This window comes from Emydura macquarii, unplaced genomic scaffold, assembly GCF_026122565.2.
Source record: "Emydura macquarii macquarii isolate MOO-44397 ecotype Brisbane River unplaced genomic scaffold, CSIRO-AGI_Emac_v2 contig_1253, whole genome shotgun sequence".
Taxonomy (NCBI): domain Eukaryota; kingdom Metazoa; phylum Chordata; order Testudines; family Chelidae; genus Emydura; species Emydura macquarii.
The window spans coordinates 56,224,304-56,249,085 of record NW_027131390.1 but is presented as its reverse complement, the minus strand read 5'-3'; the positions used below and the strand labels follow the sequence as shown (position 1 = coordinate 56,249,085).

The 24,782-nt window shown below is 42.9% G+C and overlaps 1 protein-coding gene across 3 annotated transcripts in view; it reads left to right on the top strand.

Annotated features, from left to right (window-relative positions):
- Positions 1 to 9,719: 9,719 nt before the first annotated feature.
- Positions 9,720 to 24,782, top strand: part of FAM117B (family with sequence similarity 117 member B) — a 97,636-nt gene continuing 82,573 nt past the window's right edge. For all 3 annotated transcript variants that reach the window (XM_067548884.1, XM_067548886.1, XM_067548885.1), the window contains exon 1: positions 9,720 to 10,334. In XM_067548884.1, coding sequence (XP_067404985.1) covers positions 9,767 to 10,334 — 568 coding nt within the window. In that variant the 5' untranslated portion in view covers positions 9,720 to 9,766. The remainder of the gene's footprint in view (positions 10,335 to 24,782) is intronic.

The following is a 24,782-nucleotide window of genomic DNA, read 5'->3' as shown; positions in this document are numbered from 1 at the left end:
GTAGTGGGGGGCCCAAAACTGGACACAATATTCTAAATGCGGCCTCACCAATGCCGAATAGAGGGGAATAATCACTTCCTGTGACCTGCTGGCAATGCCCCTCCTAATGCAGCCCAATATGCCATTAGCCTTCTTGACAACCAGGGCACACTGCTGACTCATATCCAGCTTTTTATCCACTGTTACCCCCAGGTCCTTTTCTGCAGAACTGCTGCCTAGCTAGTCAGTCCCCAGTCTGTAGCTGTGCATGGGATTCTTCTGTCCTAAGTGGAGGACTCTGCACTTGTCCTTGTTGAACCTCATTAGATTTCTTTTGGCCCAATCCTCCAGTTTGTTTAGGTCACTCTGTATCCTATCCCTACCCTCCAGGGTATCTACCACTCCCCCAGCTTAGTGTCGTCCACAAACTTGCTGAGGGTGCAATCTACCCCATCCTCCAGATCATTAATAAAGATGTTGAACAAAACCGGCCCCAGGACCGACCCCTGGGGAACTCCGCTTGTGACCGGTTGCCAGCTAGACATGGAGCCATTGATCACTACTCGTTGAGCTCTATGCTCTAGCCAGTTCTCTATCCATTTTATAGTCCATTCATCCAACCCATACTTCTTTAACTTGCTGATAAGAATACTGTGTGAGACAGTATCAAAAGCTTTGCTAAAGTCAAGGTATATCACATCCACTGCCTTCCCTACATCCACAGAGCCAGTCACCTCATCATAGAAAGCAATCAGGTTAGTCAGGCATGACTTTCCCTTAGTGAATCCGTGTTGACTGTTCCTGATCACCTTCCTCTCTTCCAAGTGCCTTAAAATGGATTCCTTAAGGACCTGCTCCATGATTTTTCCAGGGATTGGGGTGAGGCTGACCGGTCTGTAGTTCCCTGGATCCTCTTTCCTCCCTTTTTGAAGATGGGCACTATATTTGCTTTTTTCCAGTCCTCAGGGACCTCCCCCTGTTCCCACGAGCTTTCAAAGATAATAGCCAATGGCTCTGAAATCACCTCAGCCAACTCCCTCAGTACCCTCGGGTGCATTGCATCCGGCCCCATGGACTTGTGAATGTCCAATCCTTCTAAATAGTCTTGGACCCGTTCCTTCAGCACTGCGGGATGTTCGCCTCCTTCCCATTCTGTGCCACCCAGTGCAGCAGTCTGAGAGCTGATCTTGTCTGTGAAGACAGAGGCAAAAAAGACATTGAGTACCTCAGCTTTCTCCACATCCTCCATCACTAGGACGCCTCCCTCATTCTCTAAGGGGCCCACACTTTCTCTAATCTTCCTCTTGTTGGCAACATGCCTATAGAAACCCTTCTTGTTCCCCTTCACGTCCCTTGCTAGCTGCAACTCCAATTGTGCTTTGGCCTTCCTGATTTCATTCCTGCACGTTCGAGCAGTGTTTATATAATCCTCCCTAGTCATCTGACCAAGCTTCCACTTCTTGAAGCTTCTTTTTTGCGTTTAAGTTCGCCAAGCTGGACGCCTACCATATTTGCTATTCTTTCTGCACATCGGGATGGTTTACTCTTGTGCCCTCAATCAGGTCTCTTTAAAAAACAGCCAGCTCTCTTGGGTTCCTTTCCCCCTCATATTAGCCTCCCAGGGAATCCTGCCCATCAGTTCCCTGAGGGAGTCAAAGTCCGCTTTTCTGAAGTCCATGGTCCGTATCCTGCTGCTCTCCTTTCTTCCTTTTGTCAGGATCCTGAACTCGACCATCTCATGGTCACTGCATATAAATATGAATCCCACCTCAATTGTGCTGCTATCATAAGCTCATGGCTAGGCTTTAAAAATCCTTACTTCTCCCAAACACACTTAAGGGAAAATAGTTTGCTTGTTCACAGCCAGGCCCCATGTTTAATGTTCATTCAGTACATTGTCTGCAACAGATAGATTTACATATTTTATTTTCTTGAGGTTTGCTTAAATGGAAGAGAGACTAATTGTCTGACTCCAAACCCACAAGCCAGTGTGCCTCAAAAATCCTGTGGATCACATGTCTTTATTGCTGTTGAACCTCTCCCCAACAGAAGTCCATAACAGGTTTCAGTCACTTAATTCTAGTTAAGACAAAATGGACAACATTCCTTTCAAATGGTTTCTAGGCTGCTCCTTATCAACCAGAGGGATCAGTTTTGAATAACCCAAGTCCCTCATTCTCCTCAATAGCTGAATATTGCCCACAACGAGGTTGTTTTTAATGCTGTCTCTTAAATCATGAATTCATTATGTATTCTATACTTATGTAAATACATGTAGTGAGGTGTAAATACATGTAGTGTGTTGACTCTTAAAGAAATTAGCCTAGTATCTCTCCCTAAGTAATTACATTGTTATGAGCTTGGTGAAACCTTATTATGGGTTGAGTTAAACCTCACTGAAATTGATAGGTGTGAACTTACTCTTCAATTAACAAAACTGTAAGGCTAAGCCACCTATGAGACAAAGTATTATTTTGGGTAGAGGTGTCTGTGTGGGGAACAGAGGAAAAGCAGAACAGACAAGCCGGGAGAGAGACAGACAGCTGGAAGGAACAGCTTAAAGCACCGTCTGACCCTGGAAGAAACCTGGGGAGAGGTTTCTGGGTCAGGGTGCAGGCTGAAAAGTGTGTTCTTGGTGCAGTGAGCAAAAAAGGCTGTTTCCTGCTATTTGATTCCATCTGCATTCAGAGACACAGGATTTTCTACATTCTTTATAGATAAACAAAACTGCATCAAAGAAATACATGATTATCACCAATTTCTGCTCCCAACTGGAACATCCCCAGGGCCCCAAACTTTGAGTACTTACTTATGTAAAAAGGAGGCAATAATATGTTGCATGTGGTGGGCTTTCATATGGAAATACCTTCTGCTTTTGTAACACTGTTACATTGGAGAACGTTTGCCAGACAAACATGTATTATTTTCATGGAGGTGAGTGGATCGAAGCCTTGGGATATTGTTTTATAGGAAAAACTTTTTAAAAGACTGATCATGTAAATGTAGTGGTGCTTTCTTTTTTAAATTTGTAACAAGATTTTATTTATCATATCTATTTTCATTTATATTCAAGCAAACATCCATTGCTCTGGTTGCCTTTCTGTAAGTTAAACCACACAGTATCAAAATATCTTTTAAAATATCTTTTCAAAATATCTATTAAAAGTAGAATTTCCTAGGTCAAGACAAGAGGAATTGTACATAGGGTTAATGTAACTTCATGCTTTTAGAAGTGAGAGAAATCTTGATGCATTGGAATTACTAGATATAAGCTTAAAGTAGATTTAAGTACTATGGGCCTGATCATCATCTCCTACAGAAAAATCCTGTGAGTGAGGAAAAGTTTGTGGAAACCCTGCAACATTCCCTTGATGGAATTTTCTTCCTATTCCTCTCTCAAAGCAGAGAAGTGTCTAGCACTGCACTGGGGAAACAGGTGCATAAACTTCAGTTGTACAATAGACACAACATACAATCAACAATAACATGAACTCGTGCATCATTTCGGAGGTTTATCGCATGTAGAATCTTTTAAGTTATTTTATGATTTGTCACATACTTAAATCTTAATTAAAAATTACAACCAAAAATGCCTTAAATAAACTAGTTTCCATTGCACAACTCAGATCTCTCACAGCAGCAACAGCGTGGTAACCTCAGCTTGTCTCTGGATGGGGAAGAATGATCATGTTCATACTCACTGGTCCATAAGTAGCAGTATATATACAGCAATATATATAAAGCCCAACTCCTTGGAGAAGGAGTGAGTTGAATATAAGGGTTGCTGACTAACTCATCTTAAACTTAAATGAAAAATTAGAAAATGGGATTTTTTTCCTATAAAATATGTTTGAAGAAGATAAAAAAACATGTTTATTAAATGTGTGTATGCTCGCATTAATTTGGTATTTTCACTATCATAATTGCACTCCTTTGTGACTGAGCCAATGCAAACTGTTGCAGAGACCTCTTCCTGTTGTTCATTGACTCTCATCTTAGATGGGCTATGAGACTCATAGCCACCTAGAGGCAATGGAAGTTTGTTTTTTCACAGAATGGAGCTGTTCCCCAAAGTCTTTAATTATATGGCTTCCATTTTCCTGATATAAGAAGTGCTATATCAGTCCAAATCCTATTTATCATTTTCTTCCTTGAACTAATGTAACTGAGAGCAGAATTTAGCCCAATAGCTTAACTGTGGAAGGAGAGCAAGAGTTGGCCTTTCATGTTAAGGCGATTAAAAATATTTTAAGTATCACTACTGACCTCAGGATCATGTGTATCATAAACCCACAAATCCAACTCCTGAAAAAATGAAAAGAGCTAATTTACTCTGCAAAGTCCTTTGCCATTCCATTCTTAGGCTATGTCTACACTGCAGCACTAATCTGAATTAGCTTAATTCAAATTACAGAAAGCACTTTATAGAAAATGCTGCAGACTGTCCACACTACAGTGTTTGTGCTGGTTTCTTGTGTCCACACTGGCCAGCCTTAATTCAAATTAGAAAGCAGTGCAATGTGGGAAGCTATCCCACAGTGCAACTAACCATAGAGGCTGTTGTGACGAGTGTCATCATCCCAGGATGCAGCGCTGCTTCCCCCACTCTCTTCCCTCCCATCCCCCAAACAAACAGGAAAAGGATTTTCATGCTGTTTTTTTACTCCCCCCTATAGCCATTGCTGCAGGCACATGGAGCCAGCTGAATTATACTCTCATTTTGCCCTTGACAAATACATTGCAGCTTATCCTGGATTATTTTAGAACTGTATGTTGTTTGCCTTTTATGCTCCCCCCTACCACTCCCTGTATATTGCTTGCCTTTGATTTTGATTCTACAGGTGTCTGTAGAATCTAAGATAAATAACAACAGAGTCAGTTAGTATATTAATACAGTGATACAAATGTTTCAATTTCACTGATGGAAAGCATGATATAATGTATCCACATGTAGCACTGTGAATAAACTCTTAAGAAAGTATCAATTTCCATGATTGGCCACTGAAACAATGTAGCAAAGAATTTCCTCTCACTGCTGGCATTTAAAATGCATTCACCACACACACGGAGGAGGGTGGGTGGTGAAATCTTTCAAAGGGACAAACTGCAAAGGGCTTGCTGGTCAGTTAAAACACATTCACCATGCGGGGAGGAGGGTGAAATCTTTCAAAGGGACAAACTTTTAAAGGGACAAACTGCAAAGGGCTTGCTGGGCAGTTAAAACGCATTCACCACACGGAGAGGGGTCTGTGTGAAATTTTCAAACCCTTAAAGGGACAAACTGCAAAGGGCTTGTTGTTGTGTGTGTGTGTGGGGGAGGGGGTGATCGCAGCTTGGATTTTAAACCCATTCACTGCGGGAAATAAAGATTTAAATCTTCCCAGGGCTGCTTTGGGTGAGGGTATGAAATGGGGCATCATGGGATACAGTCTGGAGGCCAATTAATTTGAATTAAGTCCCATTGCGTTCACACTCACACTAATGCGAATTAATTGATGCGCTTCAGGCGCTAATCCACTTGCAGACGTGGTTTTATTAATTTGATTTTAAAGGCTCCTTAATTCAAATTAACAATGCGCAAGTGTAGACGCAGGAGTAATTAATTTGAATTAAGGGACTTTAATTCGAATTAAGCCACCAGTGGAGACGGGGCCTTACAAGAAATTCCTTCAACTCCAGGAAGTGGATCTGATTATGTAGCCTCTTTCTCTAGCATTAGACCATGTATTCATGTACAACAAAAGGTCATCTTACTTGCCTGGTGATGGAGGCAACTTTTTTTTTTTTTTTTTTTTTGCATTTTAGGCCTTGAATGACTAATGTCCCTTAGTAATATTCTCTCCATTGGTGTTGGGACCAGCACAGTGACCTTCCTCCAACTGTTTATATGGTGGTTCTCTTTCTTTTCTGTCTTCACCACATTCAACCTTTGGAGGTATCACCATGTATGTTTGTGCATTTTTTTCTCAACTCTTCCTTGCATAAACATGAGGTGTTATCAGACAGGATCCTTTTTCATATTTGTATCTACTTGCTTCTTGGCTGGGTTGTGCTTTCCTGTTACCTTATTCTGCTATGTGGTTATGGTGCATTACACATGTAATTATGCCTTGATCTTATTAGGTAGAATGTAGGTGACCCTTCTTCTCAACTTCTTTCTATTATATATGAAATCAGTGGTAACATTCCCAGAGAACGCAAACATTCATGGACAGCCTTAAAACTGAGCACCCTCAAACATACAGTAGATACACCAAGACATCTAGCAGATGACTGGTATTTGGAACACTAAGCAGAAGGAAATCAAGTAGCAGTAGCAATGTCCAAAAAAGGATGGCTAGTCACATGTCAGTAGTTTATATCAGGGCATATATACTGAAAGTTGAGCAACAACTGCCAAGAAAAGGACAGACAGACAGCTTTGTGATTGTTTCTTTACATATACACAAGTGTATACACAATCTACATATAGTACTATATAATCAAAATAGAGCCTTTAATGTGTATAAAACTATATGAAGTTGATATTTGATGAGGTGGAGATTGAGGTGAGCACTCAAGATTAATACAAACATAATAATGTATACTAATTAAATACAGCAGGGCTAAGCACAGTAACAATATGCTACTAATCATTTATGGGGTACAATTTAACATTTATAATCTCACATTTTCAAGTAAATAGGTAATCACACTGATAATATTCAATAGCAACATCTAGTTTGGAGCTGTTACTGAAGCGAATTTCTGGTGTGGAAAATCCTTTTCGGTAACCAAGGAGGAAGACTAAATTGCCAGTTGTGGTACGGAGATATGGTAAGAGGTTAATTTATCAATTTCTTCATGTTATAAAGCTGTTGGGGGGCTTTTCCTTGTATCCCAAATAATCTGAATATATGAACTATAAGGCGTTTAATAAGTTATTTTTACAGGTTACATTGCAGGGATATGAAATAGGAATCCAGCAGATAATTTTAAACTTTACAGCAATTAGGGGTGTAGCGAGGAGGCGTGCCCTCCCTCAGAGATTGACCAGGAGGGTCCATGCCCATCCTGCTGGAAGCAGAGGGGCAGGACAGCAACCAAAAGTACAATAGCTGGGCCCTGCAACTCACTTGTGGTGGAGCTACTGAAGGAAACAGATGCATTCTGCTTGCTACTGGACCCTGAAGAGGACCCTGGTTGTATTGAGAATTTGCCAGAGCCACTAGCCAGTCAAGACACCAAGGAGCTGCTGCTGGCCACCTACCTTGGAGTAATGGAGGACACCCACAGAATGGAGGTACCAAACCAAGGAGACATAGGAGGTAGCCCAGGGGAACTAGACTACAGGTTGGTTGGGTATTGGCCTGAATCTAGGTCAGTGTGTTTTGGGCAGATCCCTGCTGACCTAGTGGCAGAACATTCTGTCACTGTGAGAGCCCTAGCCTGGGACCTGATGGAATATGGTGGGTCTGGGTCCCTCTACCCTATTACCCCACCCCTGGGGTAATACCCTCCCTACCTGAAGCCAAGAGGTCTGAGTTTGTCTGCGGTCTGCCTAAGCTGGGATGTCCGGCGATAGACTCCTTACTGCTCCGCCCTGATTGCGGGCCAGAGCCCCTGGAACTGTTTGCTGCTTGCCCTGCCTGAGAGCTTGGGGCCCATAGACTCTTTACTGCAGTGGTGTACTAAGGGTCTCCAATGCCTGGGGGCCAACCCTACGTTTGTGACCCCCACCAGGCCTCATGCCCCCCCATGCAGGGCAGGAGAGGTCCTGGCACTGCCCCCCCCCAGCTGCCGCAGGGAGGGGCGGGTCTGTACCTGCACAGGGAGAGGGAGGTGAGGCTTGGAGGGGCACAAATGCAGGCTTGGCTTTGACACCTGTCCCCTCCCTGCACTTACCCACCATGCAGCGTCTGGCTTTCCTGCTGCAGCCCAGTGCTGGCTCGGACAGGGTGGCCACACCCATTGGCCTGGGACGGCCCTTCACGATGCGTGGAGGGAGGAGGCGCTGAGGGGTGCCCCTCAGAGCCTCCTGCACCCCCCACCCGTCGTGAAGGGCCAGCCCTCTACTCCAGCCTGGTGCCGGCTGGGACGGGGCAGCCTCACCACCCCAGCCTTTCACGATGTGTATGCAGGGGGAGGCGCTGAGGGGCGTCTCTCAGAGCCTCCTGAGTACCCTGCCTCCTGAAGGGCCGGCCCAGCACCCCGCATAGGCCGGTGCCCTGGCCCATCCCCGCACCCCACTCAGTACACCACTGCTTTACTGCTCAGCCCAATGCAAAGGGGACTGAGTTCCTAGGACAACTAATTCCTCCCTTGATAGTTCACCATTCTATGGGTGTGACAGTGAGGAGGCATGGCCTCCTTCTGAGACTGACAAGGAGGGACGGCCACACACACTTACATGGCAAAAAGTATTAACTATCTCAAAGTCTCCCAGATTACTGATGATACCAGCTAAGAAAACCAGACTGAGTGAGTGATCATCTAAACTGGTATTGAGTTCCTGTGCTTTCATTACAGGCTTACTGTATTTAGGACTAACAAATGGGCAGTCCCACACCTAATGGAAGACACTTAGGACACCTTGATGACAATTCTTGGAAACCCAGGTTCAATTCCACGTTTAGCTTCAGACTTCCTTTGTGACCTAGGACATGTCACTTAATCTCTCTGTGGTCTACTTTCCCATCTGTAAAATAAGGATTATAATATTTCCTGGCCTGGAGTCGGAGGACTTTAAGTAGAAATACATTAAGACAGTCTTTCTCAATGGTGGGCCTATGTGCCACTCCCTGAGATTTCCTGGACAGTGTTTAGAAGATAGCAAACCCCGTCCCTGGTATAAAAAAGAGCGAGACACTGCCCTGAAGAATGTGAGCCATTGTGGTGATAGGGGCCACATATATATATCTTGGCTAGAATTTTTGACAGATTTTGTTTGTTAGAAGGGGTGAGTTGTATAACTGATGCAAAAAATAGTATTACATGTGAAGATATGTGGTCTATATCAAAAGTCTGTTCCAAGAGTGGTATTCCATAGCACTGCTTGGATTCAACCCCCTACATTGCTTTGCCAGGCCAATTTTGTACTTTCTAGCTTTAAAATTGCTTGGGCTAGAAACTCCCAACTTGTTGCGGTAGCTGAGAAATGCCTTTTAGGTAACTGTGTGTGGAACTAGTCAAGGGCTGTGGGTGGGTATGTGAGTGTACAACGAGCACTGGTGGAGGACGGGGATTATAACCATCACCTACCAGGCCACCTGCTGCTGGCACCTGCTGGGCTGAGGTGAGGGGCATGTAGGCAGGAACAGAAGGTCCTGGCCCCCCGAAACAGACAAGAGGCAGAGTGAGGTGCCGCGTGACGCAGTTTGGGACTGGGGCCCTGGCGTGTTACGGGATGGCGGGTGCCAATACCTAACAGCCCCTGACACAGGGAGGGGGTGTCGGCACGCACATACGGTAAGTGCCTCTTTAAGAGCGCGCCCCGTGGCCACTCAGGAGCGCGCCCCGTAGCCAATCAGGGCGCTGTAGCGGCGCGAACGGGGCTGAGGCGCGTCCAATGGCAGGCGGCGGAGGGCGGTGCGGGCGTCCGGGGCACTATTGTTGATGAGGCACAGGGAACAGGCGGCTCGGAATCGGCAGTTGGCGGCGTGAGGGGGCCTTGCGCTCGAGACGGCGGGGGCGCGTGAGGGGCCTTGCGCTCGAGACGGGGGGGGAAGGAGGCGCGAGGTGTTTACATCCCCTCGCGGACTTGTTCGCGGTCTCTCCCGACGCCCTGCTTCCCGGAGCTGGGCACGTAATGTCCCACCAGCGCGTGAGGCGCAATGGCTCCCCCACCCCTGCTACCTCCTTGGGTGGCGGGGGAGCGGCCGTGGCGGCAGGCGGGGGAGCAAGCAGCCGCCTGCAGCCCATGCGAGCCACGGTGCCCTTCCAGCTCAAGCAGCAGCAGCAACATGGCAGCCCCACGAGGAGCGGCGGCGGCGCGAGTGCTTCTTCGGGCGGGGGTCTCTCACGCGCGGCGCCTGCCCCGCGTAGTACCAGTCCCACGCGCGCAGCGCCCCCCCACGGCGGCTGCAGTGCTCGCGCCAGCCCCGCGGTGGCCACGCAGACGCCGGGGGGAGGGGGCGGCACTGTCGCCTCTGCCTCCTCGCGCGGTAGCCCCACGCGCCCGCATCAGCTACCGCCCCCTCCACCCTCTCCTCCGCCAAGCTCTGTCCTCTCTCCCTGCGCTTCCCCCGTCCCGCCCTTGCCGGAGGGCAGTGCCACTCCTTCGGCTGATAGGGTACGGCATCGTCAGCGGCGGCGGTCCCCGGAGCATGGCAGGAGCTCCCCGGAGAGGAAGAGCCCCAGTTCTCCCGTCTGCAAAGGTTAGAGAGAGAGTGTGTGTGGTGGGGGGAGAGCAATGGAGAGCCCAGTGAGGAGACCTTGGGGGTAGCCTTTCCTCTCATGGTAGTCTTGCGGGGCGAGCTGATGGTGCGACGCTGGGACCAGGCGTTGCATGTCGGGGTGGTGCTATGGGGCTGGGGGTGCGCACGTGTGGTAGCAAGGGATATGGGAATGGTGGCTGGGGACCCTGTGTGGCTCAGAAATGTGGTTGGCATGGGGCAGTGGAAAAGTGGGTCATGATGGTTTAAAGCTTGCGTGGGTAGGGTGGGCAGGAGATGCAGCCTCCGTGATGGCAGCACAGGGCCCCATATGGCTGGGTTGAGCGTTGAGTGACAGTGCATCCAAGGTGGTAGTGAAAACTTTTTATGTCAGGGTATGTTTACATTGCAATTAAAAAACGTGCAGCTGGCTGGTGCCAACTAACTCAGCCTGGCAGGGCTCAGGATAAGAAGGTGGTGTTTAATTGTGGTGTAGAGGTTTGGGCTCAAGCTGGAGTCCAAGACCTGAGACCCTAGGGGAGTCAGATGGCATGGGCTAGCCATGGATTTTTAATTGCTGTGTAGACATAGCCTCACAGTAATAGAAGTTCCAATGCCTCAGTGTATCACTTGCTGCAGAGGAAAGTATTGTTTGAAGTATTGTTTGGGCTTGAAAGTCTGGACATTCTGTGTTCTATGCCTGGTTCCTCTACTGACTTGAGTGTCTTTGAGAAAGTCACTGGAGAATCAGACCAAGTGATGTTTCTCCATAACTTGGAAATAATTGTTTTGCTTTGGTGGCAGAGGACATGATTATGTATCTAAATTGCTGATCAAAAAGTTAAAGTGCTTTGTAAGCATAAGTATTTCTGGATGGCAGAGAAGGTTTGTGAGGGTGAGGAAAAGATGGGGTTGCGCTTTGACTTGTCTGACCTTTTCTTCAGGACCAGTTTAATATCACTGGCTTGCTGCAATGTTTATGTAGTGAATGATTGATGGCACTATTACTCTTTTCACTTTCCAGTTCCATTTTCTTTCTGTTACAGAATGGCAGTATTGAATTATTTTTTTGCACTAGCCTTAGTATTTACAAATCTGAAAACAAAAAGCATGGTGGAAGAAGAAAATGAGATGAAATATTCTGCAGAAGGGCTGAGTACTAGTCCTGCTTCAGTCCTATGATCTGTATGATACTTGAAAATTCTTGCCTAGATTCTAAGGTTGTTCCCTTTATATAGTCTCAGTGCAATGAGAACTCCTTGGTTTACATCATAGTGCTGCTCATGCATCTGTGATCAGGAGGAGATAATTGACCTTTTAATTTTAGGGTACTCAAGATTTTTTTTAAATGTATGTACAGTGCCTCTCTCAGTAACTACAACCAATATCAGTCCTGCAGAATACTGTGTAGGCAGGGGAGTGATGACAAACTTTCCCTATAATGAAGATGGTAAGCATTTTGGGAACAGCACATGCTACTATTAGTAAATTGTGTGGATAATTAAAATACATTTACTAAGAAACAAAAACTTAAGGGATACGTAGAAGCTGAAGAAGGTACTAGATGCTTGCATATCCAGTTTTGTTTTGCCTTAAATAATGTGTGCGTGGGGGCATTCCTCAACTTTAGTTTGTGTAGGCTGAGTTTATTGTCCATACCAGGGGCTCCTTGCATCGCCACATTTCCCCCCACAAGCTCCTGTATGTCACCCTTCAATCTTCCCTTTTCCCCCCTCCAGGGACTCCTTGCAATTCCCCCATCTCCTTGTGGGGGGAGATTGAGGGACATAAAGTCCTTGCCATCGAGGGCATGGAGGGAAGTGGGAATGGCAGTGCACCCAGAGGTTCTGGTATGGGGGGTAGGAGGGGAAGAATCAGGGACCCTGGTATGGGAATGGGGGGGCACACACAATTCCTAGCAGGGGGAGATAGTGGGGAGTGGCAATGATTCCCTGAAATAGTGTGTGTTGGGGAGGGGAGAATGGCATACCAGAAACTTAAGGAGAGGACGGATGTGATGTGTACAGTAAGGTTGGCTGACACAAGCTACAAAATGTATGACTCCCTAGTTCAAGGTGTCAGTGTTTTAAACTCTGTTGGGAGGATACGCGGAGCTAAGGTAAGAGTATTTGTTTCTTTTGGGCATAATTGCACCTTGTTATGCTGAGAAACAATGGGTGCCATCAATACAGTTTTGATCTATGCACAGTTGCAAAGGCTGTGGCTATATTAACAAGCCATCAGGGGCTTCATGCGTCAACATCTGCACCTCCCCTCCCCCCAAAATTTGTGGGGTTCTAGCTATTGATGCCTAGAACATTCCCTGGGATCTTAACTTTTGAACACCACATCCAGTCAATTTAATCACATTACAGATGCAGATAAATGTTATTGAGTTGAATGTAAGGCCTTTGCGCTCTTGGTCAAAAAACTTAACTTGAAAAAGTGAGAAGGGAGTATTTACAATTTTTTTTCTATAAGATTCTGAAACATGAGACAACAAAGTTATGGCTACTGAGATTGTTACTGTCTCATGAAGTTGCCTGTGCTGATCCATGCTATAGGATTTGTGTCTGAATAGTTGTAATTTCAATTTTCTTCTCTCCCAGAATGAAAGCCTCATTTTGGTCAATGTTTCTGTCTCATCTGTCCAGGGGAGACATACAAGATTGCTTCTGAATCTTGGTTTCAAATGGCAGTTTGCAGTCCTTTGTTAGACCATCAGACAGGAGCACAGTCCTGTCTCCACAGGCGTCAGTTCTCTCTAGAAAGCATATAGTAGGTTTGTCAGTTATCTATCAGGCTAATTATTTTGATAAGAATCAAGGTCTGGAAAAAAACCAATTATACATATTTATGCAAACGTATCTTAAATATATAAAGAAACTACCTGTTCTCTGTCAGGTATGTGGAAACACTTTGTAGCATATAACGTTCATTTAACTAGTAGCTAAACAGCAGCTTTTGTGCTGACCTAGAATTATGGAACAAAGCAAGCTTGTTTTATTTTATGGTTATTACTATTTACAGTGAGTGGTCCATTACTTTATATATCATTGGTAGTTAGAATGGATTGACTATCCAGTGGAGGAGAAATTGGAGTATTAACTGGTTTTTGCTAACAAAATTAGAACTTAGGACCTGCAAACTACTTCATGTTACTGTTTACATAACCTACTGCTCAATAGTAATTTCATCTTTCGGAACCAGGTAATAATGCTTAAACTATTGCACCTATGATTATAACCACAAATTTTGGAAATTAGAAAGGGCCTTGGGGTTAGCCAAAATGACATGTCTGCTTCTAAATTTAGATACTGCTTCAAAACCTTTGTGCAGCCTTATACTAAAAGATTTAATCTTTCCAGCAAGTGGCTTAGGAGAAATTTTGACTGGAATAGGAGTTTTGATTCAACCTCCTTGACTCCTTGTTTGATAAGGACTGATACTCAGAAATACGATTAGTTGTCTTTTGATTTTTAGCTTAGTGATTTTGAACTGTTGTGACTTTGATTACTGTTTGCTTTTTTTTTTTTTTCTTGGTTACCTCTGTCTAATTCTTTCTATGCATCTGACTTGTAAACTCAGAAGAAGTTTAATTGTTACTGAGGTCCATCAACCTTTGCTCTCTTCTTGGTGTTAAGCTTTTATCTGTGCTCCAGTTTGATTGCAGGCTAAGTATTGGCAACGCTCTTTGGAAAAACCCTTCACATACTGATCACCAGCTTTGATTAAATTAGTAGTACCCAAACTTTTCCTGTCATGCCCTTGTCCTCCCCTTACCGGTAATAGAATCTGTCTACGGTCCCCCCCCTCCATTATTGCACAGTTGGCTCAGCAGAGGAGCTTGGGCTGAAGGTGGAGCTGGGGGGGGGGGGGGGGCAAAACGGGGCTGGGTGAGGCTCCCTCCCTACTCCCCATGGGGGCTGGCATGGACCTCGCTGTGCACCCCCCCGGACATTCTGCTGTGCCCCCCAGTTTGGGACCACTGTATTAAATGCTTCATCTAATATGTGTTCAGAGGTCAGAAATGTGTTTTTTCCTTCTAGTGGGAGTGGCACACTATAATTATGTCAACTAATAGTTTAGTTTAGTAGATTATATATAATACAATTTTTTTGTTTAGCCACATGTGGTTAGTTTCTTGATTCTCATGTTTGTTTTGGTGAGACTGCAGTAGATCTTGCTCCAGAATTCTTTTTCTTGAATAGTGTACACAAAGTACCAGTTCACCAACAAAGATTTTTGTTGCCTTAATGGTGAATTAACCACAACAGGATGTACTTTTTCATATTGTTTTGCTGGCACTGAAGACAAGAAATGTCTTTCTCCAGCTCCATTAGTCTAGATACTGATGAGTTTATTCACTTTATTCCCACACTCTGAGATGGTGCCAAGAGAGCCCTTTTTAAAAAATTTTTATGATCGCCAGTTCTAGCTCCCTTTGGCTGTCAGGACCATATTATATTATTCATAGTAACTTTGTATTATAGTACAATCACTGACCCCTCACCAAGGAACATGTTTCTGTTGTGCTAACCACTGTAAAAACAAATAACAGGGAAGACAGTCTCTGTTACAGAAAGCTCATAAATTAGGTGGATGAAATAAACAAAGAGAAAGAGGAGCGGACTGAAAGTTGGGCGAAGAAGGTGTAACAAAATATGGCCAAGTTTAGTAGAGTTAGCAGGAGATAGTTTTTTCCAGTGGCCTAGCCATTGTCCTAGGCCACTTTTGAGAAGACAGCGGTTTCTCCCAGAGCTTTTATCAGTGCCTTCTGTTCAGTTTTTTCCTTCATCTTCCACTCCTCTCTGCTTAGCAGCAGTCTGGTTAGGGGAAAGAGTTCTTTTCTGGGACAGCAGAGGAAGGCTATGGATGCTTTTAAAGCAGGAGTGGTTTTCACAATATTTCTGAGCAATTGCAGTGGTGTAGCCAGACCTAGCAGAGAGCTCAATGGGCTGCACTGTCAACAAGTAGCATTCTCATTTGGGGCCAAATTAATGATTTGGGAGCAAGTCCTGGCTGTTTAGTATTCTAGTAACTCATCTCTCCCTGTTCATTCATTGCCCCTAAAATTATACTTTATAACTGATTTGGCTGCTGTTACTAGATGCGAGGAGAAAATGTACATTATTGGGGAACCCCAGCTTCCAAACTGTTGTGAGAATAAAATATCCTTTTGTCAAAAATGTCCCAGAGAGGACCCAGGTCTGAGAATATAACCTCTTTTTTTGCCTGCCATCCACATCTTTGAATATCTCCAACAGGGACTCCTAGTTTAAAACCACTCAGCTTCTCCCTCAGCGTTCAGACTGAGTACCTCAGCTTTAAACTATTTTTGAACAGCCTGTTTGAGCAGAAAAGTCTTCCTATTTTTCCCTTCCTTTTCCAATATCAAACTTTGCACGTGTCCCAGTCATGCATTTTAATCACCTTTTGGATTAGTTTTTCTTCAAGCCCTATTTGCAAGATAACTTGAGGATGCAGCTCATTAATCTTGGAAATAGCTTGTTCGTAGGTGGATGTGTGCATGTGTGTGTTCCATCAACCTAAAAGAAGCCTACTGCATGTTCTAACATGTTCACACAACTAATGCTACTTGTGGTTTGCAAGCCGAGACAAACACTGCCAATTGCAAACAGTGCCTTTTGGACTGGTGTTTGCTTCTTGGGTGAAGGGGAACAGTCTCCTTAGACTACGTTCTCTTCTGGTCAGAACAGTGACCAGCCATACAACCTAGTGGTTCAGGTCCGGTGGGCTGTAGGTAGTCTCTAGTGACTCAGGTAGGGGGGTTTGCAGTATGGGAATCTGGGCCCTCCTGCTCCTCTGGGTTCCAGCTTGGGCCCTGGGGCAAGCAGTTCAGATGTGTGACCTGGGCTAGGGTATCACCCAGCTTACTTTCTGGGTTACTTTCTACTATATCCTGGCTTCTCCAGAGGCACAATGGAAGCCTGGCTTATGGCCTGCCCAGTGCCCTCTTCCCCACTTATGAGCAGCTACTCCACTGTTGCGTCTGTGGTGACTAGCAGCTCTGAGTTGAGAGTGGCAATGTGGGACTCCTGCTAGATGCCTGCAAGAGCTCCCAGTGCAAGTGCTTCCTAGCACTAACTACCATGACTGAGTTGTGCTGTGCCCTCTGAAACTACACCTCTGATGAGAGCATGCCCAGCAAGACATGGCTGGGTGGACCCTCCTGTGACCAGAGCTGCCCTTAATCCCTTGTTCTCCAGTGTGGGATTTGTACACCCCATCACAGGTGTTTATGAAGATTATGGTCACTTGATAGCCAGCCAGAGAAAGTAAAGCATCTGGGTATACTACTATCTAATGACCTTTTAGTGAAAGCTTACTTTTTACAGGGTTGTAGCAGTTCTTATGTGCAGTGACTGGTACTATATCTTCATGGTTTCATCATGTATGGTCAGAGTTCCTGGATTCCATGTCACAAACTTCTTTCTTTAAGAGCACTCTTGAACCAACCTCAGTCTTGTTTCACTTCTCCAAGAAAAAGTTGTTGAAATAAGCCTCTTCAGATTGCTGAGGAGTCGGTTGCAAGTAAGTTTAACAATGTCTCCCGCTGTTAGGGATTATGGTAGCAGAAGTAGACTTATGGTCTCTTTGTGCAATACACCACCTTCACAACTTCAACAGGAAGATTACAAGAAGTGTGTCACTTGCAGGAGCAACCCAGGTTTGGCAGACCAATTTGTTCGCTTTCCTTCTGCTCGCTTGGTAATATTCTTATAGTTTAAACAATTACACTATTTTGAAAGATTAATGCATACACTTCTCTGGTTACACTAGCTGCTATAAACAGTCTTCATGACACCAGTGTATTTGAAAGATACTTATCTCCATCTCCCAATTTGACAGTCTCACAGATGATTCCTATACTTTGCCATTATAGGTCCTTGCCCTGAAATTTAGCAAAAGCATCACAAGTATGTATGAAAGTGTTAATAGCTGCTTTCAAACTGAAGGGGCGGGAGGCATGTCTGCCTCTTTATCTGAGCCTCATCCAGTGTCAGGATTGTAGACTGCACCATCCAGTTAAGGAGCTGCAGAGCCACAGTTTTGTGAAAAATAGGGAATGTCCATTACAACCATCTCAGCGGATTCCCCATCTTGGAGTGGAGATGTGCTTTGTCCTCCACAAAGTTTCGTATTGTAGCACAGACAGGAGAGCAGCTGAGAAATCTTATCAAAACATTTGCTTCTCAAATGAAGTTCTGATTCATATGCTTCTGTCAATTGTGGGATCAGTGGTCTTCTGTGTGCATATATTCTTCGTGGGCCTGTACACGCCTGAGAGGCCAAGATAGAGCTTTCTCTTATCCCTCCCTTCACCTATCTTTTTATCAATCCCTCACTGAAAGTGTATCTCCTCAGGAAGATTTTCAGGTAGTTCAGTATTGATGGATGAATCTGAGCAGATTCAAGTCAGGCTTCGCAATAGGTGAACCAGTCAGGACAGTTGTCACAGATGCAAGTGTGGAGGAATGGGTTGTTTGTGTGAGGCCAAAGACTGTTCATGGGATTCTGGTCTAAACAAGAGAGCTAGCACAGTATAACTATGAAGAACTCAGAGCAATCCAGTATGGTCTCCAGTATTTGTGACAAATGCCTTGGCCAGGTCACGTATTGAAAGGCAAAGGGGAACATGGTCTACAGTCGTTCTAAAGTATGCTTACATCCTGATGGAGGAGTGTCTGCAGTCAACCTGCTCCCTTCGCATTTAAGGGAAAATGAACATTATGGATGATTAGCTCAGCAGGCAAAAATTAGATCATTCAGAAGGGGAAATACATCCAGAGTTTAATACCCTAGTAAAGGAATTTGGTCTCTGTGCCTAGCTGCTGGGCTCTTGAATGGGGCCCGTTAAGCTGAAGAGGTTATTCAGAAGAGGTACTATCCATGCTTTCAGAAAGAAATGGGGTAGCTCTCAGGGACCTGGCTGAGTTACCCATTGGTGTCAGGACCAGGGTCTCACCCCTGTACCTGTGTTGGTACCACAGATACTTGAATTTCTTCAGGATGTACTCAGGCCTGGCAGTTCAGACACTCAAAGGTCAGCTTGCTGCTTAGTTTAGCATCCTGTAGTGTAGCAGGCAAGTAGTGGGTTCATTTTACCTGGCTATGCAGTGGGTTTCTTTGTGTGTTTGGGAAGATGTAGAAGAGGTGCTGCTCTTGAAAAGGCACTGAGTTATTTTGTGGTATTTTAACCTAGTTCTTCATGCCATTATAGACCCTTCATTTGAACCATCCATAACAGTGTCTCTTTACTTTCTAACCATTACAGTGGCCTTTAATTTTTATAGTGGATTTTTTCATAAAGAAACAATAAGAAGTACAAAAAGATAAACTACTTGCAGCTTGTATATGTTCCCAAATACCACATGATTCAACTGAATTATGTAATCTTACAACTCATTAAAGCTGCAATATCAGACCATACTTGTTAAGGTGGGTGTTAGATGTTGCACCCAGGAACTAAACAGATATCCAAATCCATATTTGTAGGTGGTATAAAACATATCTCCAGGTCATCCCATCAATAGTCTTTTCAGTATCTGAGGCTATCATGGCTCTTGGTTCAGTGTCGTCCTGTTTCATTGCCATAATATCAAATAGTTGTTTTTAAGGTTATCAGTCACAACTGTCTCTTTCCATCCCCCTCTCCAGAGACCTCCTTTCTTCTCTTTCCCACCCTTTCCCACCTTCCTTTACAGCTGTAATATTCAGGAAGACTTCACCCTACATGACTGATTTGCCTCAAGCTACTGCAGGTCACTGCAACTGATGGTGCGCTCCCTATGCCCCTCCCCCCCCAGGTCTCCTGCACATCTATCCTGTCCCCTGGAGGTCTAGCAATTAGCAGTGATCTGGCAAGGTGGTTTAAAAAAAAAAAAAAAAAAAAAAACCCTGGAATTCTCATCTGATGCGTCGACACCCTCTCCCCTCCATGGAATTCAGTGTGGGGAATAGGCTGTGATGCATTAGAGCAGATGAGACAAACCTTCTATCATGCTCATTGGTAAGACCCCACATGACAAAAATAAAGGGGCGTCTGGGTAAAAACGAGGGAGTGGCAATGGGGCAGAAGAAGGTAAGGCAGGTGGGGAAAGGGAGAATAGGAGCAGAGTGAGATGGAGGAAGTAGAAGATAATAGCGTGGACAGAAATCACCTGTTCACAGAGCTCTGCACACTGGCTTGGTCTTAGCTTGTTGTCCACTGGCTTATAGATGGTACAATTACCTCACTCAGCTCCTGTACACCTTTCCAAGACCTCTCTCCTCCACCCTGCAAGTCTCCAATATGTGGAATGTCAAGCTCCTGAGTTTTGAGGACCCCGCTACTGTTGCCAATTTTAAAACATGCAGTTAGTGCCCTCAAGTTGCTACAGCACAATGGGTGGGGGAGGGGGTTGCACTGCCCCCCATATGATTTCTTTGGTGTACTTTGGTGCTGTGCTAACACTTACCTTGTATAATCCACAAAACAAAGGATTGTATTGATAGGTTCAGTTAGGGATGTTGTCAAATATTTCATTAACTCGAACACAAATAGAGAAGCAAAGGTATTTAATATTGCTGATACTGTTTAAATAAATCCTTTCCATCGATAGTTCACTCCCATGAGATAAATTTGGAATCAGATGTTTCTTTATCTCCCCTACTAGGGCACTTACATTCAGCCTTATAATAAACACTGATATTCATATTAAAGTTAATAAAGCATAAGATGAAGCAGAAAAATAGTCTTGATGAATAGTCACAGTCACTGGATATGTTCATATAAGATAGATGTAATTGGGAACTAAACTTGGTGTAAAACAGAACAGGTACTCAGTTCACTTCTATTTATCTTTCAGTGGCTTTCGACTTTTGAAGTGCATCCTGTTCCTCACCAACCTTGAAAGAGAACTGGGCTGGAATCTTGATTAAAATATATTTTGAGCCCTTCTTGCTTGACAGACTAGCTTGGGCCAGAATCCAATCCCAACCCACTCCACCCCAATCTCTCAGGAAATTTAGTGAAGCTAATTTCATTTTCGTTTATAATTTCATTATCAGGTTCCATGCTACAGAGTTCAAGGTAATGCTTAAAATCTTTTTAAAATTGGTATTCAAACAAAAAAATCTGATTTCCTCTGTATTTGTAAAACTTGAGTTCCCCAGAGTGTAAATTTTAGGCATACTTCTACCAGAGGACAGAATTTTGGACTATTAGGAGAAAAAAAACCAAATGATCCTCACCTAAATGTTTCTTCTACACTACACAATTGGTTAAAGATATTTACATGCAAAATAAAGAATCCTATATATTTATATTTATATTTATATTTTTTTTTTTCCTCATGGGGTCTATTACATTCGAGAGAATCAGAATCTAAGATCTCCCTTTTATACTCTTATTTTTCTTTGAAACTACTCTGATTTGAATTATATTTAAATATATACTGAAAACAATTCAAGATCAATCTTCAAACTACTTTCATGTTTACAATAATATATATTTTTGTTTAAATGTTCCCTCTATTTCCCCTACCAATATTGTGTATTTAAAGTTTCAGTTTTGCTTCAACTTTCCTATAGGAAGGAAACCTTCCCTCTTGTTTTCTCCGTTCTTTCCTAGGAGACCGCTTGAATTAGGCTGATTATGGTAGTCATTGTCATTCTAGACAAAATATAATGTTGATTCTTTTATGTGAGTATTTAACGAAATCTTTTGTTTGTGGTAATGGGTCTAATTTATAGAACTCAAAGTATTTTAATTTAAAAATGATTTTACTGTCTGAAGTAGTTTTGTCACATTATCTTTGTTCTGTTAAGTTACAATTGTTAGGCTCCTTACCTGCCTCAAAATATGTATGTACAAGTAATGAAAGAGTACTTGCATTTTCGTATAGACTTACACGACATCCTGTGTGCTCTGTTGATAAAATTCTTTGCTTCTCTTAATTGAAAGCTAGATGCAGGAACCCTTTTCTTGGAATATAGATGCTGAGTTGTGGGGGGTGGAAGGGTTGATAATTAGGCTAATTAAAACAGACCTAATATTTTAAGACTCTTGTTTGTTGAAACAGCTCTATTGTTTTTCATCAGCACAGCTGTTGTAATTGTTGTCTTGATGGAAGCAGATCTCTTGTTATGTAGGTCACATCAAGGGAAACTAGCAGATGAGCACTTGGCACAAGTAATGTAGCATGAGAACAGTAGAGGAAAATAACACCATGAGAACACCACAAATAGCTTAAAGAAATGGAGATTATTTGCATTTTGAAACAACCAGAGGGGTTAAATGGTAAACGTGGCTAATTGTATTAAAGCAGGATTTAATAATTTGCTGATGATGGAGTGTCTTCTCTCCTCTTAAGAATAGATTTCTGAGTGATTATTAAAAATGTATTTCAGTGTCAACTCCATTCCACCCCACCTAAATAACAATTTAATAAAATTCAACATTATGGTATGTTTGGGGGAATAGGAGGTCTAGAGAAATATTCACACAAACATTTTTAGGATCTGATATGCATCTCTAATAAAATTAGACTACTGCTTAGCTTGGATTTAAATAACAATTCTTTTAATTTAGTCTGTTATACTGTTGGGGGGTGGAAAAGGGTGGCAGTGATTGTTTCCAGTACTTTATTTTGAAGCAGTTACTGCTTTTACTAGTGAGGTAACTGACCAATCTTGGATTCCTGATTTTTATTTATTTTTTAATAGCTCTCTTTGGCTTTCTCCTCTACAGCAAGAAAGGACCTTCTTGAAGAGCAAGAAAAATTTAACAAATATTTAGATCTTTATGTAGATATGAATCTGATAGCCATTTCTCAGATAAAAATGACATTTCTGATATCACTTCAGGAACAAGTATAACCTTTCTAAAGAGTTTTACATGTATGTATATTCTAGTACACTTTTTGACCAAAGATGAGGTTTTTTTTAACCTTGTGCCAAAATGTTAAATCTAACTGACCAGTTTGATAGTACTGAGTAGCCAGGTTGAGTGAACAACTATTACACTTGGAGAATCACCTAATATAGGCTGGAATGCAGAAAGTGATTCAGACTAGCCCCCTCAGCAGTGATGTGCAGTGGGGGATGGTAATAGGAGTATTGGGGCCAAATATGCCAGCAATTTAATTTTGGTTTTATTTATTTTATTTTATTTTAGTCCAATCTGGCCCTAAAATGGCGCACAGTGACACCATGGAGACTGATGTTGTGGATGTGCCCAACAAGGTTTAAGTCTTGTCTAAATGGTGGTTGGCGTAAATGTATGCAATTGGGAGTGATTTGTGTGTGACCATGTGCTAGTCTGACCACTTGTTGAGTTAACATGCCAATTCTCTGTAGTATGGGAAAAGCTACAGACTGTGGAGAGTACTGGAAAGAATCTGTTTGATTCAGCTTCTCTACTAGAGTACAGAAACAGCAAAACACTGTAGTGTGGTGCATAGTAATTATTTAGTGAATTTGTTTGATTAAAAAACTCTTCAGACCCTTACATCTTGTTTTTTTTAAGGCAATTTGTCTTTAGGACACATTCAGGACAGACCTTCTCTAGGCTTTATTGCATGTCATTAAGGGTATGTACAGACTGACTGCGGCAAATTCACCGCCATTAGATCGATCTGGATTGATTGAGCGAGTCATTGCCACTCAATCAATCCGGAAATTGATTAAATTAAACCACCTCCTCAAAAGACGTAGCTCTTCGTCGACAGGAACACATTTCCTGTCAGCATAGCAAAGAGGACACCATGCGCTACAGGGAAGTTAGGAAGTAGACGGGGGTTATGCAAGCTACACAGAGTAACGTGTAAATTCCGTCGTCTGCCGCTGAATTTCCCGGTAAGAGTATACTAAACCTAAGACTAAACTAGTGGTCGAGTTGGAGGTCCTGAACTGATCTGTGGACCCTAGTCGGTCCATGGAGAGCAGGTTAGTCACATAAAGCTAGTTTTCATTTCCAATTGCTAAATTATAGCATTTTTAGCTGTTTTTAGTGCAAACACATTCCTGATATTTTCCATATAAACAATTTTTGTACTAACCACACAATATTATCTGATTGCAATTTGGCAGGAGACGTAGTCCATGAGACAGTGTTTCTACTAAAATGTGGTCCATGCTACAGAAAACTTTGAGAACACGAGCTGTCCTAGATATTTCTGATTTTCAAACAATTAACTTTGTTGAGTAAACAAGAAAAAAATGTTTAAGAGCTTCAGAATAGCATAGGTCTGTTCTGTAGCAATTTATGTATGTCAAACTGACTAGTGGACTAGGCCCATGACTGCATGTTGCTTAAGTTGTATAGATTTTATTTCCCTCAAGTATTGAAAGTCTTTTATTCAGTAATCCAGTTTGTAAACAATTTATAATAAATTTCTTCCCCTAGCCCAAAAAGTCTGCTATACCAATGGTTCTAATCCTCAGCATTTCAAAATATAGATTTGTCAGGTTTAAAACTCTAAAATTTATAAGAATAAAAGCAAAACTGTTTTATTATTCTGAAGATTCTTTTATATTGCTGCTGTACAATAAGGATGGTATTAACTTGGCCATGTTGGGCATCCATTGAATTTCTATTTTTTCATTTATTAAATGTAACTCTTTAACATGGTACACTTAAAATATATAATTTTTTTTGTAAGAGGCCAAGTTGAAGTTGCTTTGCTTTTTGGAATTTCTTGAGTGCTTATTCTTGCAACATTAATTTTGCATTAACACACATTTTTTGCATTTAATACTAAGTACATGTGCATGTATGTGAAACAGAATGGTATAAAAGTATAATTTTGAGTAAGAATTCATTTGAAAACATTACAGGTTACTTACAGAGGTTGTGGAATCCCTGTCATTGGGGGTTTTTAAGACCAAGGTTAGTCAAAGGTCTCTCATGGATGGTCTAGGTATACTTAATCCTGCCTCTGCATGGAGGGATGGGCTAGAGGACCTCTTGAAGTCCCTTCCAGCCCTGGATTTCTATGATTATTGTTTACTTGGAAAGTCCTACACAAGAGACTGGAAAACTTGGTCTCTTGCACTAAAGAGACTATATTTTGAAAACTAGAGATCAGACAAGAATACCTTGAGAGATCAAATGATAGTTCAAAGTTAGTTGTGTTTTTGTTTTATAAATTGGGATGGTTATGGCCTCTTTAAAAGGGATTAATGTTTGTAGGCCTCACAAGTTGATTTTGCAGAGGGATTTGAAGAAAGAGAGTGGGAGCATGTCTCTGTAGGATGGGGTAGTACGTATAGTACAGTAGACAAAGAAAAATCATGTTTGACTATATAGTTTTGTAAGAATTTTTAAATTGTGCTTGTGGAACTGAAACAGCCAGCTGTGGATTTCAGAAATGATGATGGTCAGTTTTTTCATTTGAAGTGTTCAGAAGCTAAATTGAGATATTACTGCTATTAATAAACCACTCA